At 38.7% G+C, this 16,775-nt stretch overlaps 3 protein-coding genes across 11 annotated transcripts in view; all 3 read right to left on the bottom strand.

Annotated features, from left to right (window-relative positions):
• Window positions 1–229: 229 nt before the first annotated feature.
• Window positions 230–4,256, bottom strand: LOC139997658 (pyridoxal-dependent decarboxylase domain-containing protein 1). 3 transcript variants are annotated; one of them, XM_072021695.1, is made up of 10 exons: window positions 4,002–4,256; window positions 3,695–3,880; window positions 2,772–3,185; window positions 2,419–2,700; window positions 2,271–2,342; window positions 1,955–2,191; window positions 1,536–1,880; window positions 1,165–1,438; window positions 820–1,077; window positions 230–737 (listed from the first exon to the last, which is right to left on the bottom strand). In XM_072021695.1, the coding sequence occupies exons 1-10, from the start codon at window positions 4,065–4,067 to the stop codon at window positions 487–489; spliced, it is 2,385 nt and encodes a 794-aa protein (XP_071877796.1). In that variant the 5' UTR covers window positions 4,068–4,256; the 3' UTR covers window positions 230–486. The 3 variants fall into 3 exon arrangements, with proteins under 3 accessions (XP_071877796.1, XP_071877795.1, XP_071877794.1); XM_072021694.1 differs by having other exon boundaries at window positions 1,165–1,450; window positions 2,271–2,333; XM_072021693.1 differs by having other exon boundaries at window positions 1,165–1,450; window positions 4,002–4,255.
• Window positions 4,257–4,804: 548 nt separating this feature from the next.
• Mrpl12 (mitochondrial ribosomal protein L12) lies at window positions 4,805–5,981 on the bottom strand. The gene is made up of 4 exons (XM_072021729.1): window positions 5,825–5,981; window positions 5,334–5,574; window positions 5,118–5,246; window positions 4,805–5,038 (listed from the first exon to the last, which is right to left on the bottom strand). Exons 1-4 carry the CDS (start codon window positions 5,893–5,895, stop codon window positions 4,922–4,924), a joined length of 558 nt encoding a protein of 185 aa, XP_071877830.1. The 5' UTR covers window positions 5,896–5,981; the 3' UTR covers window positions 4,805–4,921.
• Window positions 5,982–6,658: 677 nt separating this feature from the next.
• The window catches only part of Step (cytohesin steppke), a 59,409-nt gene continuing 49,292 nt past the window's right edge, over window positions 6,659–16,775 (bottom strand). For 5 of the 7 annotated variants that reach the window (XM_072021714.1, XM_072021723.1, XM_072021716.1 and 2 more), the window contains 5 exons: window positions 15,096–15,701; window positions 12,882–12,993; window positions 10,976–11,203; window positions 10,154–10,223; window positions 6,659–9,809 (listed from right to left, as the gene is read on the bottom strand). In XM_072021714.1, the coding sequence (XP_071877815.1) occupies window positions 9,722–9,809; window positions 10,154–10,223; window positions 10,976–11,203; window positions 12,882–12,993; window positions 15,096–15,701 (1,104 nt within the window). In that variant the 3' untranslated portion in view covers window positions 6,659–9,721. Of the gene's footprint in view, window positions 9,810–10,097; window positions 10,224–10,975; window positions 11,204–12,881; window positions 12,994–15,095; window positions 15,702–15,778; window positions 16,162–16,775 lie in introns of those variants that run through there. The other 2 variants (XM_072021726.1, XR_011803102.1) reach the window with 2 other exon arrangements.

Here is a 16,775-nt window from a genome sequence, read left to right as displayed (position 1 = left end):
AAGATACACTTCTGATTATTGTGCTGCGAGAGAAATACTTTAATAAATAAAGAACAGTTGTCACCTGTTATCAAATTAACTGGTAGTAAGATCAACATCTTTGCTTATTATCAGTCTAATAAGTACACAAGCCATCTTCGATAGACCTTGCAAGTATCCATGAAATTAAATTGTCGATGAAAGTAATAAAACGGGTAAGATAGAAAAAAATAATACGACTAATGCAAGATGACAGAAAAGTAGCATAAAATAGTTTATTGAAAAAAGAACGACAGGGAGGATAGCGTGGCTTTACCTTTGTCGATTTATTAAGCTCCTCAACGCTTTAGAAATGCTAATTCTTTTGCTGTGCTCTGAGAATGTAAAGGGTAGCTTCTACCGAAAACGCTCGATCGTTTCACCTAGAGCATCACTCCTTTGCCAAGTTCAGGGATTTGAACTTAACGAACTGAATCTTCTTCGATTAATCGTATCGTTTAATGTTCACTACGACTTCACCTCACCGGATTCTTCTTTTACCTGCGGGTGAGGCACGGTGTTTGTGATTACAGAAATACTTTTGCCGCTCTGTAAACTGGAATGGCTCGATGAACGACTATGACTTTGGCTACCAGCGCCAACTGGAGTCTGTACAAGGGGCTGCGGTGGAGTTCTAGCACCAGATCCATTAATCACCATGGAGTTTGGTTGCAATTGCATGTGGTATTTGTAGATATTCTCTGTACTCTCGACAACTCCTACATGCGAAAAATATCTCATTGAATAATTAATTAATTATGGATACGTAAAAAAAGTTTAACGTGTAAATAAAGTATGTACCGGCTTGTAAATTTAAACTACGTCCACGAACTCCAGTTTCTTTCGAAGGTGGACTCCACCAATTGACGAAAGTTCCAACAACAGGCACGTGTCTAAGAATACCTTCTTGCCATAATTTTTCTGCATTTTCTCTTTCCAAGTCCGTCTGTGCTGCTTCGATGCCTCTTTTCACCACTTCGGATATAGTATCCAATAGCTTGGAGCTAGCTTCCACTTTTTGACCGACTTGTAGAACTAAGGATAGTAATTCGACCACATCTGTGAAAAATTATATTTCGTTTCAAGTTCACATGTTAAATAAACCCAAATCAACTGTGGAATAAGAAATGTAAATCCTTTGCTTACCTGTATCTTGTGTAACCATACCAAATCGTACACAAGCTAAGCCGTCGGCGCCTTCTCCTAAAGAAAATGCTGCGTCTGTGTTCTGTAAAGCTTCGACTAATTGCGTGTTTAATCTGTTCAATTCCTCTTTTGCCTGGTCGGTCATGACATGGATCCAAGTAGGAGGTGCATATCGTACACCGCCTAAACCTGCCCAATCAGGCATTTCTACCAAATGTAAAGAGTCATTCTCTGAGACTAATCGCACGAACGTTGCTTTATGCTCAACCGTTGCCTGTAATATTTCCTATTATGCAAGTGGCACTGATTAGTTGACGAATAATTGTCATGACCTTAACTGCGTATAATCGTCACTTTTAAAATATACTCACTATCTGCTGTTCCAAACAAGCTATTACGTTATCTATATCCTCGGTCGTAGGAGGTTGATCTGGATTTTCTAAAGGACAAATACGAATCGCAATACCATGATGTTCTATTTCACACAGCTCTATTTGTACGTTTTCGATGTCTCTTTGAAGAATTTGTCCTAACCAGGAATTTAATTTATCGTAATAAGGAGGAACACGTTCTGTTGTCTGTGAATCCCTGTCTGCAGGTACAAATTGAAATACTAATGCACTGGCTACAGCTTCGAATAGTTGTGGATTATTCACGGGGTTGGTTAGGAGCTCGTTTATGGTATAGGACCCTGTTTCTCCTCCGGGTGGTTGACTCTGGAAAATAAACCGTACGATTTGGAACGAAAATTCGAATTATAAAATAGGATATCGTTGTTCATATCAATTACCAGTATCCTTATGCAAGGAAATTTTTTAATTTTATTGTATAATTCTTCCACAGCCAAAAAGCATCTCTTTAATCTATTATGTACACCATCTCTACCTAACACTTGCAACGTGGCCCACAAGGGTAAAGTCGGTAAACGTCTTGACAACGAATCTGTCATTAAACCCGACACCAGAGACAAAGTTGTGTCTCTTGGAGTAGGTCGACCACCTTTCGTATCTGTTAATCTATACAATGTCTATGTATACATTAAGAAAAATTTCAACAATACCTAAACAGTTTTTCGACCGAATGTATATATATATATAAAAGGATACTACTACCGGTAGTGATGGTATACCAAGCCATATTCCAAGAGGTAACGTAACGCTATCTGCGATCTTCGAAGGCTGAAAATCAAGAAAAAGTCCGTATATTACACATTTTTAACATAAAAAATAAAATAAATACTAAATATGAACACACCAGATCTTTCGCAGAATTATTTAACGCTAACGCGGCTAAAGAATGACCTCTAAGGTGAAGCCAGACATTGTACTTATCGCAAATTGCACGCAATCTAGCGATATTGTCGCAGTGTCCCGTTAATACTGAACCCGCCTCTGCCAATACCAGGAGCGGTGTCACGCTATTTGATTGCGTGTCTTCCGCAAGTCGGCGTTCCAAAGCTGACACGTCCATGCTATATCGCGATCCAAACATTGTGTTATGGGGGATGGGTCTTACGCAATGGAGTGGCAAAGAAAGCTAAAAAATAGAATACAAATCTATGGTTATACGTCCACATTTTTTCTTTATCAGACTGTAAGTCTATATACCTGTTTGCACAGATGTTGAACCACGCCTAAAGGTGCGGCGATAGAACTGTAAATTAAAGGTGGTGAGGCCGCAAGCGCGGTGAAACCTTCCTCCATATACCGATGATATTTCCTGTGTAGAGCCAACCTGGTCACTCTGACTAAACCTTCCAGGTGATCTTCGTGAAACGAAGAGGCGCAATCGATGAAACGGAAAATATGACTTAGCCATCTGGTTGTATCTGCGGCCAATCGGCCGGCTAATCTCTGAGCGTGTGATTTTGGAAGTGCGAGCGCATAAGCAGAAACAGTGTGTGCGATTAACGCTAATTTTGCTGGCTTTGTTAATGTTGGTAAAGTAGTCATTTGACTCGTTGCTGTTTCCGTTGTATCATCTTTCACCTGTTGGGGAGCGTCTTCGTGAATTACCAAGTCCTGTAAGAATGATTTAGAATTAAATTTCAAGATTTTCCAAGAGTATAATTACAATCACTAAATAGAAATATATGTGTATGAACAAGGTACTTTATAATAAATACATGGTCGTGAATGTAACTCAAATTACGTACGTTTTAATGAAAATTGAATAATGTTTACTTATTACGATTAATATATTTATTACTACATCCAATAAAAAGTAAATACAAATCGATACATGTCTGTAAGAACATCACGAAATCATATATGAAAAGTGAGAATGAAGCCCTGATGTGAATGGGTCAAAATTTTTGAAAATTTTTACATTTTTTGGAAGATACGTTCAATTTAAATAATTGAAAAAAGAGCGGCAGCTTCCAATTCTATAAGAACAGTTAAACGATTCGTAACAATCATAGAGCCACGTGACGAGTGTTCGTAAAGATCGGACCAATCAACATGCAAGACTAAGAGAAACGACCAATAACCGTGAACTAATGGTTTCTGCTAGCATCGTATTTACTTACCTGAATTAAAGTTAATATTTCGTCGGGAGTTTTTGATTGCGAGAGGAACCCAGAGGGATTGTTCCAGGTGGTACCGCCACCGTCAGCTGCCTTTTCGACAGCTTCCTCGAGCCTCGATATCACCTGCGAAGCTTGAAACTCTAATGCAGCTACTTCGTTCGACGTAGACCCACCTCCGGTACTGACCTGTCAAAATGATCGAAAAAGGCCGGGATAATAGGGTGTTGTCGATATCAAGATTTCTTTCGACACTTCGAAAGCTACTATTACGTTATCACGCACTGTCTTGATCACGGCTGACACGAACCTCGAGTATGTTTTGCACTATACTTTCCATCGTCGCTTTATCGTTTGTGTCAGTCTCCTCAGCCATCGTGGCAAGAGTCGTCGTGGCGCAGTACCGTCGCAATGCAACTTCCGTTCACCACCGATAACCACTAACAAAATTTCCACAGTTTCCGCTCTATGGTTAAAAATAAATTTTATGTAGATGTATACCCTCGAAATACTTTAGATACACTTTAGATTCGATAAAAGTATTTTGTATTCTTCTTCTGGCATTAACTGAAAAGTAAAGAGACGACTAACACAGTTAGTTGTACGGCCCTTATTTTATCGATATAGCTCTTATCGCAGTGCCAGTTGTTCAATTCGTTGATTAACTGAAATGCAATACTTTGCATACGTATTAGCTTATCAACGCACATGTGGTTTTAATTTAAACGAAGGACTTTGAATGAACATTAAAAATATGTTAGTTATTTGTCAATGTTCGAAAAAACAACTCTTATTAACGCGATTAGGTTTTTTTAGTTTTAGATAACGTTTTTCCCGATTTTAGTATTTATTAGAACTTGCAGAAATGGAAGTTATGTTTATTTGAAAACATGTAATTGATAATATTAAATAAATGAATATTAAAGTTCACAGTTTTTTTATTTCACATTATGGTCTTCTATATAATTCCAAATTATTTATATGATTAAAATTATTAAAATTTTTTATATAACAATAGTGTAAAGCATAATTTAAATGTACATTTATCTTTATTTGTAAGATTTACGTATGAAGAATGTGCGCAAAAACATGGAGAATAAGTTGATAAAATGATAAAATAGTGGAATTATTTTATTTTTGTTTCACTGGATCATTGTAAATGCTTACTTTATTATAAAATTCTATTAAATCTATAAAAGATGAATTTCCGTATATATTTACATAAAGGAATTAAACAATTTCAACTGTAGCACCAACTTTGGTGACGGTTTCTTTTATCTTTTCAGCCTCTTCTTTTGGTATATCAGATTTGATTACGGCTGGTATACTCTCAACAAACTTCTTGGCCTGTATAGAAAAAAAATTACAAATTTTAATGAACTTGATAAGATTTTGTTGTACACAATATATAAGGCAAGAGAGTTACCTGGACAAGATTACAATCTGGTAATATGGCCTTTATCTCTTTTATTAGAGCAATCTTTTGTTTTTCATCAAAACCAGTAAGTTTAATAGCAAATGCAGTTTGTACTATTTGGGGTTCATCATTGTCTTCCTGAAACAAGACAATTTTTATGCATATATGTATAAATATATAATTTTTCTTAACTTTATGAAATTCTTATAATAGCAGCATATATACTTCTACGGTTGGTGCAGCACTAACAAAACCACCCATAGGCATTACAGGTGCATCTGGCAAGTTTAATCTTTTTTTAAGTAACTCACTCAATTGAGCTACTTCTATAAGATTTAAGGAAACAATGTGATTAGCGATCATCTCTATTTTTGCATTAGATGGTTCTTGCTGTGTAGAAGCAGACTCAGACACAGAAGTTGTATTAGATGTAGCAGCTGCTGCAACTTCTGATTGTTGAATAATACTAAAACATAAGAATTAAAATAAAATTAAGAAAGTGTGAATGATCATTTTCTAAAATTACAAAAACTACTATTGTGTAATAGACGCATCATTTTTTACAATTCAACTTGTTTCATCATACTATGTACATTTTAATGTTATTATTCGGACTGTATTTTATATATTAAATATATATTTAAAGATACCCAGAAAAGTGAGGTTATGCAATCATGTTTCACTAAATTGCATATTTTCAACATAATAATTCGTACCATTTGTGAAATTGGCGAATTTGATGGATATTCCTTTGACAGCTAAATCGTAACGTATGCATTATATTCATTTTACAATGGTTTATTAAAGTAGAACTTTTTTCACATAAAACAACGAACAATGAGAATATAAACGTTAAGAAGTATAAACTAGACGAGATAAATGGATCAAACGTTTCACCATGACATCTAGGATCATTTTAGAAAATTTATAACGCCTACACTTACAGTACCATTGATGATAAAAATGTTTTCGTTAGAAAATTGTAAAATAAAAGCTGATTTGTACTAATTCGATAGTTGTATTAAAACGCATTAAAAAATTACTGTTTAAAAAGCTCAGACTTTCAGTTTACTTAATAGTTCGAAAATAAAAAATAGCTTTACTTAATAGTTTCAAAAACAAACATTTATTTATGCAGTCGGGACATATTTAAACTGGAAAATGTTAAGAATATAACATATACTGCATAAAATCACCGTTCCAACTAGTTGCAGAACTATAAGATTCTATATTTCCTTCGCAAACTATTCTATTCTATATGTTACTTGTAATTTCACATTATACCGAATCGACAACGTTGCATGGGACAAGGAAATGATATGGGGGGTTAGGTGAACCCTAAACATGGTACACGACAAAGAATTGAATATCGCGTGTAATCTGTGTCTCGTCGGTCACAATACATACGTACATTATATTTTTAATTATTGGACATTAAAAACATTAAAACTATCGGAAATATATAATCGTATATTTAGTTAAAAAGGTACAAAAAAGACTTTCCAATCTTTAAATTTATTTATTTTAGATAAAGATGGTTGTCTACGAGATTTTTTACGAAATGGAAATATTTATTAATTACGTTTAAATTAATACATATACGATCGTAAATACAGTACACAGATCAGTATGAATACATAACAATTATCGAGTGAAAATAATATACAACGAAATATACAATTCTGCACTGTAAAATACAGTTTTCTTTATACAATTCTTAGATTGAATAAATCACTTTACTAATACACAAACTTTATTACTTGCAAGTGTGCTTCATTGTTATCACTTGAATTCTTCATCAAGAAATAAAATTTATGTTCTCTTATTTTCGAATTCAATCAATCGTTTTAGTTAGAGTATTTTAGACTAAATTATAACTTCACATATTTTTCACTTTGATTTTTCTTCTCTTTTTGACATTTTATTTCTTATGAAAAAATTTCTCGTAAGCCGTATCGTTGTTCTTTTTAAAATAGGTATTCGAACAATTTTATATCTCTTCATATCGGCGTGTTATTTCAATAACTTGGTGTAGTAGTAAATGTAATTAATCAATCTTCCCCCAAATAAAGTACAAATTATATTACATCAACCTACAAACAATTCTTCAAGGAAACATGATATGAAGGATGTGAACACGTTAAGCAATTCTCCTAAACTAACTTTACACAACTCCTTAACAATGCGTGACCAGTTTTTTTTTTTTTTACATCAATCGTTACTGCAGCATTGCGGAAGGAAGGAATCAGCGACGTTGTTGGATAAATATTACAGACGAATAATGACCAACGTGGTATCCCTCGAATTGTTTGTATAATGTGGTTGCAGGCAGTTGAAGAAAGGAAAGAAAAAAGAGAAAATAGTCTGTACAAAGATGATTCAAGGACGGGTCGGTAACCACGAATCAATTGTCTGTCCAATAGTCGAATAGAAATAGTGCGTTTCTTCGAAAACTACAATTGGGTACAAATTACTGTCTCGCGGAACAGTTATACATCCTACCATGAGTAGCGTGACGTTAAAAAACTTATATCCTATTAGTCTTGGCCCTATATAATTACTTCTGCGTTTCATTATTTAATGTATGTATAATAAGGCTTCTTCGATGTCTGACTCTCTCGTATGTAGCAAGGAAAAAAAGAGAACATAATTAATCCTGGAGTTCTATTACATACTCCTTGTATATGACGGATTAATTGTTACGACTAGCTTGAACAAGATCTCAAAGGCACCCGCATCTTTGCCTTTCCTTTTTATCTTCTTGTCTTTCCTCTATGTATTGGTACTATTATGATTTAAGCTCGCTAGGTAATCGCTAAGATGGACCTACGTTTAGAAATTGCGACACGAAGACGGATCGGTACGATTTCTTAAACTAGAATCGGAGAACAATAGCGAGTAGTGTAAAATCTGCTTCGGCAACTACTTAATAACAAATAAACATTTGAACATTTGAACATTTGAACATTTGAAATGCGCTATTTCCTGTAAAAAGGGCTCGATAAGTAGAAAGAGCTTGACTAGCGACAATCGATACACTTTGTAATATATAAAAATTGTTGCGGTTATCTACAAAGATCATTATCAAATGTATTCGAAAAATCTATCGTGATATATTTTTCTTTGCCTAAATCATTTAAAAATGAAAAAGCAGGAAGAATAACCTAGACGTATAAGTTATTTTTAACGCATAATAACAAATCTATGAATTTCGTAGATAACGCGAATTCACGCTTCTGTAAATTAAGCTTACATTTCAGTTTGTTGTTGCGAGAATTTAAATACTGTCAGGATGCAGGCTCTTAATTGGATCTTATCAAGTTACTATTTAACTTTCGCGTACTATCATAACTATTATATTGCGATATATATAATGCACAAAGTTACGCGCCTCGTGCGTAATATGTATATTTATATATATGTATATATTTATATTTATATATATATAATTCAAACGAAAAAGAAAAAACGCAAATCGTTCTAGCCTACTGTCACGTAATTGGCTAACATGCCATACTTACAAACTGTACGACAATGTACAGTTTAAGATGATTTCTGGCATATCGAGGAAACGTTTTGAACTAGTCTTATCTATACATTTTTCATTCTTCTCTCAAATAAATACACAACTATCACATTAATGCACGCGTCTTACCAATTCGTTCTCGCGTCTAATGTTCGTTTATAATTGTTTGTAAAGTCTTTGTTCCATTACACTTGCTAATCACCTTCGGTTGGAGGCAAAGAACCTCCGGTTCTTCTTCTTTCTTGCAAAGAACGCGAAACGGCATTGTCACGCGCGAAGGTTCCGTATAAAATAAATATTTTACGCATATTTGGATTGCTCGAAGTAATATCGAGTTTCGGTAATTCTCTAAAGCTGCCAGAAAATAAGAAAGATTTCACTCTTTCCAAAATTGTCTCTTCTTTGTTCTGGACGAATCTATCATCCCATCGATCGATGAGCTACACGCGTCATATTCTTCTTCTGAACTTTTCCAAACATTCCACCGAAGCTTCCCTCAGAACATCTTTTATCTATCTTTCTGCGAATTCTACGAAAAGAAAAAGTAGTCTTTTCGCGTCTAATTCGAACTTGTCCAGCACCGTCGACGAGATCGTTGGATGTGTATACGACTTACTACCTTCAAAATTGCTACAATTTTCAACGTCTCTCTCTCTCTCTCTCTCTCTCTCTCTCGCTTTCGCTCTCGCTCTCTCGCTCTCTCTCTCCCTCTTCTCGTTCATCTTTTAGGGAAACGTTTCGTGTCTATCGTCGAAATCTGTTTAAATAATACACATCTAGGCCCCTAAAACGCAGCGTAAATTCTTATACAAAACATAATGTCGAACGATCCTCAATCAATAGCATCGTTTTCCCCTTCCTTTCGTATTTGTCTGTGTGTCTTGCGTGCCGCTTAAACTACGTTGACGAACAATCATCAACAGGTGAAGCGAACATCTGTATGTCTTCTGCTAAATCAGCGCAGTCGGATGGACCCCCGTACAGATTAGTTTGATTGTATTTCACGATCCTGATAGGGACGTAGGTTCGTGAATAGACAGTCTTGTGTCTCGCCAGGCTTCTCTAGAAGCTGTGTCCATGGTAAAGTTTAACTCTTCGAATGTACATTTGTCTTTTGCGCCTTCTTTTTCCTGGCTGCAAGCATGTCGTAGAAGGGATTGTGCGATATGCTTTGCCTAGAATTAAACGTTAAAATTGCGATTATAAAAGCGAATTTGGATTGCATTACGAGCGAAAGAAACGTCTTAGACGATAGTAGAAATATTTGAATTTATTAAATCGCTGATAAAATTAATTGCGATATTTGTGCAAAGGTTGTTTATGTTTAAAAGCTTTTAATAACAAAAAAGAAAAAGAATCGTGTTACAAACCCTGGACCATTAAAAGCCGTAAATTATATAAGCTCAAACCGTGCACAATTTTCAGTAAAAGATTCACGGAAGCGTTAAATAAGCAGCACTAACCTCAGTCAGAAATGGTAGTCTTCTTTGAATTATTCACAGAATGAATAACAACTTACCGCACGCATTTGATCCATTCTTCTTTCTCTTCGTCCGTGGCCGCAGACATTCTGTACACCGTGTGTTTGCCTTTAAAGAGCAAAGAACAACAGTTACAATTCCGGTGTAATTACTGCGAGCACGACGACGTGCTATGAAAAAAAAGGGCTGCGTTAAATGGCAACGCAACACGCATAGAATTCGATCGTTTCACACGAGAAAGACGCTTTACCCGACCGGTACTTGAATTCTTTATCCTCCGTGCTCTATTAATTCCCTGCTCTTCCAAGTTTTAATTTAGAGAAGCCAACGTGCGTTTAAAATTACATTTTTTCTCCAAGTTATCATTTTGTTCCTACGCTGAAATTACGCATGAGAAAAGGCAGCGTAATGCTTTTAGATACGTAATTTAAAAAAAAACAATGTGCATTTGCTAAGCACAATTCTCTTAATGGTTCCCACGCGTAGGATAATCATTAATCCATCAAAAGTACCAAAGTCACATCAACGCAACGTTTCATTTATAATTATATTCTTGATCAATTGATTATATCGGAGTTATAATTCGTACCGTAATACCGCGTTTACAACTTGCGACTTTCACGCGTTATTTCGCTTCTTCCTTCTCGACAGATTGACTCCGTTCAGATAAGCGAAATTGCTTAAATTCAGGTAACTTGACCCAGCCGATCAAAGTTTCAACAATCTACGATTGTTAAAAGTGTCCAAGTATAGCGCAGGCTCGAGTAATTAAACGCGCTGGCAGCCGTAATCGAGTGGATTGGGTGGTAGGTCACGGCACCGATCAATTAAGGCTTTCATCTAGGATCCTCGGTTAGTACCTTCGACAACTTTTCCCTCGCTGTCCGTCTTACACGCTTTGATGAACTCGGAGCCGGCGGCGTATAGCTCGAAGCAATGCGGCTTGTGCCGATCCTGCACCTCTCTGACCTGAATGTTTTCCAGCGGAATGATGCCTCGTGGCTCCTTGTCGGTCGTGTACTCGAAGTAATAAAGACAGTTGTCGTTTAATATGAACCATCGTCTCTTCCAGCTCTTGTAGCGTCCGCCTGAAACAACCACCAACGATTTAAAAGCTAACGATCGATGCACAACTATAATTGCGTTATTTACCTGCTGTCTCCGTCAGGGCAGCAGAGGGACAAAGCGATACGATATAAGAAAAGTACAGACACTTTGACGGGTTTTTCGTCTCGTTGTCGTCGGGGAATGCTTCCGGACCAACGATTCCCAAACGTATTTCCCATTTCTTATTCTTCCTTGAATCTTTCATGAACGTAATACGCGTAATTACGAGGCAGGGAACGTCCGTCAATTTGTAAATTCTATTTTTGCGTTTCGGCGCGACTGAACATAGAATGCCAGCAGTCACGCGTCGTATCTCGAATCACCGCCAGTATCTTTGGAATGCTTGGCCATAATGGTGAAAATATTCGAGTCGCCCGACCGAGGCTTTCGACCTCTGTGGCCGGACAGTTTGGGAAACGCTGTTCCAGGATGTTCTCACTCGTCCCTGTAACCCTTTGCAGCGACAACGTTATCGTCTCATCTGATTTCGATTGTACGCGGAGAGTGGGCTGTTCTCGATCGCGAATCGATCGTTCGATTATGGCTGGTTATTAACGATCGATTCCTTGTACGGATGCATCGAGCGAGTATTTTTGTCCGTCCCGTAGGCCTTTGAATACCCGCATACATCGTGGAAACCATCCGGATCGCTTTACGCGCCATGGGTGGCGTGTACTAGCGGAACTACGTTAGCAATAGAGAACGCGTTAGCACGGACAACGATCATGGGAATTTCGAGGGTTTAACGGTTTAGATCGATATAAAATATTCACCATGTAGATTGATATGAAATAATAACAAAAATTTTTAAGACCAGAAAGTTACGTACAATGTAAAATGTAAAAAGTATTCTCAGTGGATCAGAGGTTCGTTAAGTACTGCACCTGTGATTACTTTGCAACAAGAAACGTATCTTTTACGACATCGATCGGTACGGATCATTACTTTACTTGTATTTACTTTACTTTACTGTGTCGAAAGCTACAAGCTCTACGTGAACAAAAAAGCAGACAAGTCTACTTAACCCTCCGTAGGTAAACGTATTTTTCATACCTCGTAAGCAAACTGTTGCAGGCTTTAAGAAAATCTAAGAAACATCTCCAGTCTATGTTATCTATCTATGGAATATCGTACGCTAAGCCAAATGTACGAAACTTTGTGGATCGCTAATCCAATTTACCTACAGAGGGTTACCTAAAGAAAAGGAACAAGTTACTTTCACTATATACAGCCTCTTTTAACATTCCTCGATTTTTAGAATCACTTTCCGTTTTAGGCGAAAATTACTATTTTACTATTTACGCAATCTTCTCTCGATTACTCTTCTCTACTTGTATACCGGAGAAAAAGCTTTCTCCCTGTTGCAAAGAAAGATCGATGGAAAATTTGTTAAAAAAAAAAATAATCCGCCGCTGTAAAGGGTTAACATCCTCATGCACTCGTAACATTCCCCGGAAGAAAGGGGGTCGCATGCAAGCCGGGATACATTCGCAACATTATTCGATCAACAATGGCTCGAGCAGCGTTCTTTCTTCGTCCTTCTCTCAGACACGCAAAAGACGTTTTCTCGTTTCAATTCATACCGGGTCAAGAGGAGAAGGGAAACGTCAGAAGGGTCAAAAGTCGAATTGCACGTTACACAGTCAACGAAAGAATTACCTTGCTTCCAGAGCCAGCCTTCCTTGTCAGGGTTGAAGAACGTGTGCATCAGATCGTTCCCGTCGTCTTCTGGTATCTTGAACGGTTCCGTTTTTATACTTTCGTATAAGCTCTGCAAAAGTAACATACTGCTTTTAAAATACCTATACGATCTTTTCGAGTAAAATCATTGGATTGTTCGAAATCAAGAGATATGATTTCATATCTCTCATTGCTGTTTCGAAATTAATTGGATAATTTGGTACGATGGAATCGCTTGTCTCGACGGTACGCAACAAGCAAGATATTAGAGGAAATTCGAGTTTTCATGAGCCAAACGTGTCGTTAGTGGAAATTCCAGTTTTCCTAAACGTCTCTCGCAACCGTAAGAAAACACTTACTGCAAAGATTGTACAAAAAGGATTCGACGTTGTAATATTATAAATACAAATCGATTTACTGCAGACGATGCAAATACCAAAAGAGACTATCTCGCAGAGAAGAGAAAAGGAAGCTACTCGTTTCATTTTTTACAAAACTTTAACCATTATCCACTTTAACCATTATCGCCAAAGGATAAACGAGAACTATAACGTTTATCCTCCGTTTATAAGGCACGAAAGAAGATCAACGATGTACTAGACAGGGGTAGTATCGGCATTCCATTCTGCTCGTCGAAGACGATACATAAAATCGATGATATCCTGCAACTGGTAAATCTATGCTTACATAAGAGCAGCTGCATACGATCGCCAGTTTAGAATCGTTTTCGATCCGGCAACGCGTCGATTAGACGAGGTGAGACGAGGTGAAACGCAGCGCGCCACTTTGCATAAATCTACCATTAAGAAATCACCGCAACGGACTTCCCCGTTAGTCAGTAGGTTCATTCTAATAACTGCGATCCGCCGGTTGTGAGGCGACTTGTAAAGCGCGCCAATTGCTTTATATCCTGGCCATGGATCACGCGGATGGAAACACGCGTGCATCACGATATAACACGAACGAAAGGTCGGCCACTGCACGCGAATGACGTACGTCCTTTGTTGCACACGCTATTGCGTTATTTATCGTGTTTGTTAAGACCCACTTGCCTCCTTCTCCACCGATCCTCGGCTCGTTTATCCAATGTAGAATTTTTGCACCAGTTCGTCTAATATTTAGTGCCAAACGTCCGATATCTATTGGAATATAAATCGATTAAATCCTAGTAGTGTGGAATTCGGATTATCGAACGCGTGTAGATACTCCGAGCGGACGACCGAATCGATCGGTCAAGCGAGAATCTACGCGTGACGCAATCGTTTGCCAGGAATTTACCAGAAATTTCTGATTAATACGCTTACGTCATCGGAAACGGGAACGGGAATAAACGCAGAATGTTTCAATAACTCGGTTAAACCGCAAACAATATCGTAAAGATTGCTTCCTCATCGATAGAATGGATTAAAGTCAGCCGAACCAATATACAAGTCTCATCTGGAAACACGATCCAACTCAATATTCCAAACGATATTCTAATGGCACGTGCAGCAATCGTACGGTTCGATTTTAGAAAAACGATAAATTGGAATTTCATAGCGCCCTATCTTTGAATTACGTCGAACGTGTGCCGATTATTATCGATGATTTAGTACGGCGATCTAATTTCCACGTGTGTATCGCCTCTATCTATTTCCGGTGATAGAGCTCCACCTAATCATTACGGTTGCCCACACGTAATAAAGTCGTTGCACCAACAGCGCTGCCCTAATTGCAGGAAATCTTTCGTGTATGTTTTCGCGGCACGGCTTGCGGAACAAGGAGAATTTGCATTTTTCGTAAAGCACGAATACCAGGCGAAAATTGTAACGCGAAACGTGAAACTGCGAGTCCAGGTGGGAACGAGATTAAATCTCGAACCACATACGCGAAAAGTAAAGCGAACCAAGATCGAATTAACCTTCGGAACTTTCACATTTCCATCGTCGTTCGAGGTTCGTACAATTACGCTGTAACGAACAACGAAGAGAAATAATGAAGCTTCCTAGAAAATGTCCAAAAATGTCTCGTCGACAGTCCGTAAATTATCGTTAAACATAGATCGTATGACTTTATTTATCGTCGTACGAGCGAAAAGATCTGGCTGCAATCTGATGTTCTAGGCTAGCTATACACGATTCGAGGAACGGTTCCCATAGAGAGACAAATGACACAGGAAGCGCAGATAAAGCGAGAGCGAGGTTTTGCACTTACAACAAGGAGTTCGCGAGGCAGGTCGCCGCCATTGTTGATGCCACGGTTCATGGAAATGAACTGTTCCACGCTGGGCTTATCCTTGACGCTCGGATTGTGCAGCGACGTGTTCAACATAATGATGGCGAAGCTGAGCACGTAACAGGTGTCCGTGTTCGTGAATATGTTCGGGTTCAGTTGGCAGTACCTTTGCGCGAAACACTCCATCATCCGGTCGATCTTCTGCGCCTCACCGGGTAATCTGAACGACCAGAGGAACTGTCGAAGAGCTTGTACCAGGATCAGGTCTGTGAAATCGTGCAGTTCGACGAACGCTCGCAACACCCTCTCGTTGAAGTCGTGTCGTTCGCCGAGGTAGTCGCCGATCGCGGTTTTGTTCAGGCCCTCGCCCTTGTAAAGGAACTGGGCGACGTCCTCGGGCGTCGGGGCCAGCAGATTGTGCTCGATCAGGTACTCGATTCCCTTCTTAGGGTCCATGTTGAACTTCTTACGGCCGATCGACGTCTGTTTCGCCTTGTTCGACGGCTTGGTCTCGTCGGCCGCGAGACCGCCGCCCTCCATCGCTTCCATCTCGGCCACCACTTCGCCCAGCTCATCTTTCAGTTGCTGCAACAGAAACGGACGGGTCAGCGAAACGTGCACGACAACGGCTTCCTCGTTCTCGCGAACGAATCTCCGCTCACGCTTCCATCTACCCTTCGATCGTCCTCTTCGTCCCGAATCGAACGATCGGTGTAACGCGATTTGCCAGGGGGAAGGTTCGAATCGAACGTGCCGTTTCGAGGTTCTAAGGTTGCTTCGCGGATCGAAGATCTAACCTGTCTCCGCTTTCATTTGATTAATGTTGCGTGTAATGCCAGGTAGATCGAGTATCGCGCGAATTAGTCGACACGACGAGCGAAACATTTGCTCGGCGAAGCTTTTCCTGCGGATGTCGAGGATATAGGGATGAATGAAGTTTGGAAGTAACTCAATCTGCTGGGACAGATTGCCCGGAAACGAAAGATCCCGAAGAACCTGGTACATATGTACATCGTGTAGGAAAGTTGCAAAGGAGGTCAAGAAATCCGATAGAATCGAACGTTTCTGTACTACAGCGACTTACAGTTACAGTTACTTTCTTCGTGTATCTTTATTTACAGCGATACTTTTAACGTCAAATTTCAACGACGATTTGTTCCACCATTACTCGGAGCTCTTTCAAACGATCGGCCGTTTAACCGCATTGCAGCAAAGAGTGATATTTTTAAGATTTTAAGCGTTAAGATTCGATGCGAGAAACACCGAAGGATTTCGTAGAATCGACCAAGTTTCTACGGTTCTAAGTTCGTTCTTGCCTGATGCTCCTTCGATTTTTTGCTCCTTACTGCTTTCATCCTCATCCTTCACTTTCGTCCCTTTATAAAAATCATCGCTACGGACGCACCCCATGTTTAAAGGAAGTCCTTCATCCGACGTGTTCTCGTCTTTCCGATTTGGATAAGCAAAGAACCTTCCTAGGGTGAATACCGAGAGGGAAGCGTCACGAGTGTCACACCGGTGTCTGTCTCTTCCACGTAGCGCTCGAGCTACCGTCTACGGTTTTATCATTACGGAATTAATCACAAATAAGAAGCTGAGTTTCGCGTTTCAAGGTTTAAGATTGAAATTGCAGGAAATATCAGTTTCCCTGATCTCGTT

The sequence above is a fragment of the Bombus fervidus genome, chromosome 2, assembly GCF_041682495.2.
Source record: "Bombus fervidus isolate BK054 chromosome 2, iyBomFerv1, whole genome shotgun sequence".
Lineage (NCBI taxonomy): Eukaryota > Metazoa > Arthropoda > Insecta > Hymenoptera > Apidae > Bombus > Bombus fervidus.
The sequence above is the reverse complement of the archived record's forward strand: the minus strand, read 5'-3'. Positions and strand labels throughout refer to the sequence as shown.

Bases quoted from the DNA above. Each gene is read 5' to 3' on its own strand.
- LOC139997658 (XM_072021693.1), bottom strand. From the start codon at position 4,067: ATGGCTGAGGAGACTGACACAAACGATAAAGCGACGATGGAAAGTATA. The intron at 2,701-2,771 runs GTATATAGACTT...TCTATTTTTTAG, and splicing joins TTCAACATCTGTGCAAACAG to CTTTCTTTGCCACTCCATTG. The intron at 1,451-1,535 runs GTGAGTATATTT...CTTGCATAATAG, and splicing joins CTTGTTTGGAACAGCAGATA to GAAATATTACAGGCAACGGT.
- Mrpl12 (XM_072021729.1), bottom strand. From the start codon at position 5,895: ATGAATATAATGCATACGTTACGATTTAGCTGTCAAAGGAATATCCAT. The intron at 5,575-5,824 runs GTACGAATTATT...CTTATGTTTTAG, and splicing joins ATTCGCCAATTTCACAAATG to TATTATTCAACAATCAGAAG. The intron at 5,039-5,117 runs GTAACTCTCTTG...TTTTCTATACAG, and splicing joins CAGATTGTAATCTTGTCCAG to GCCAAGAAGTTTGTTGAGAG.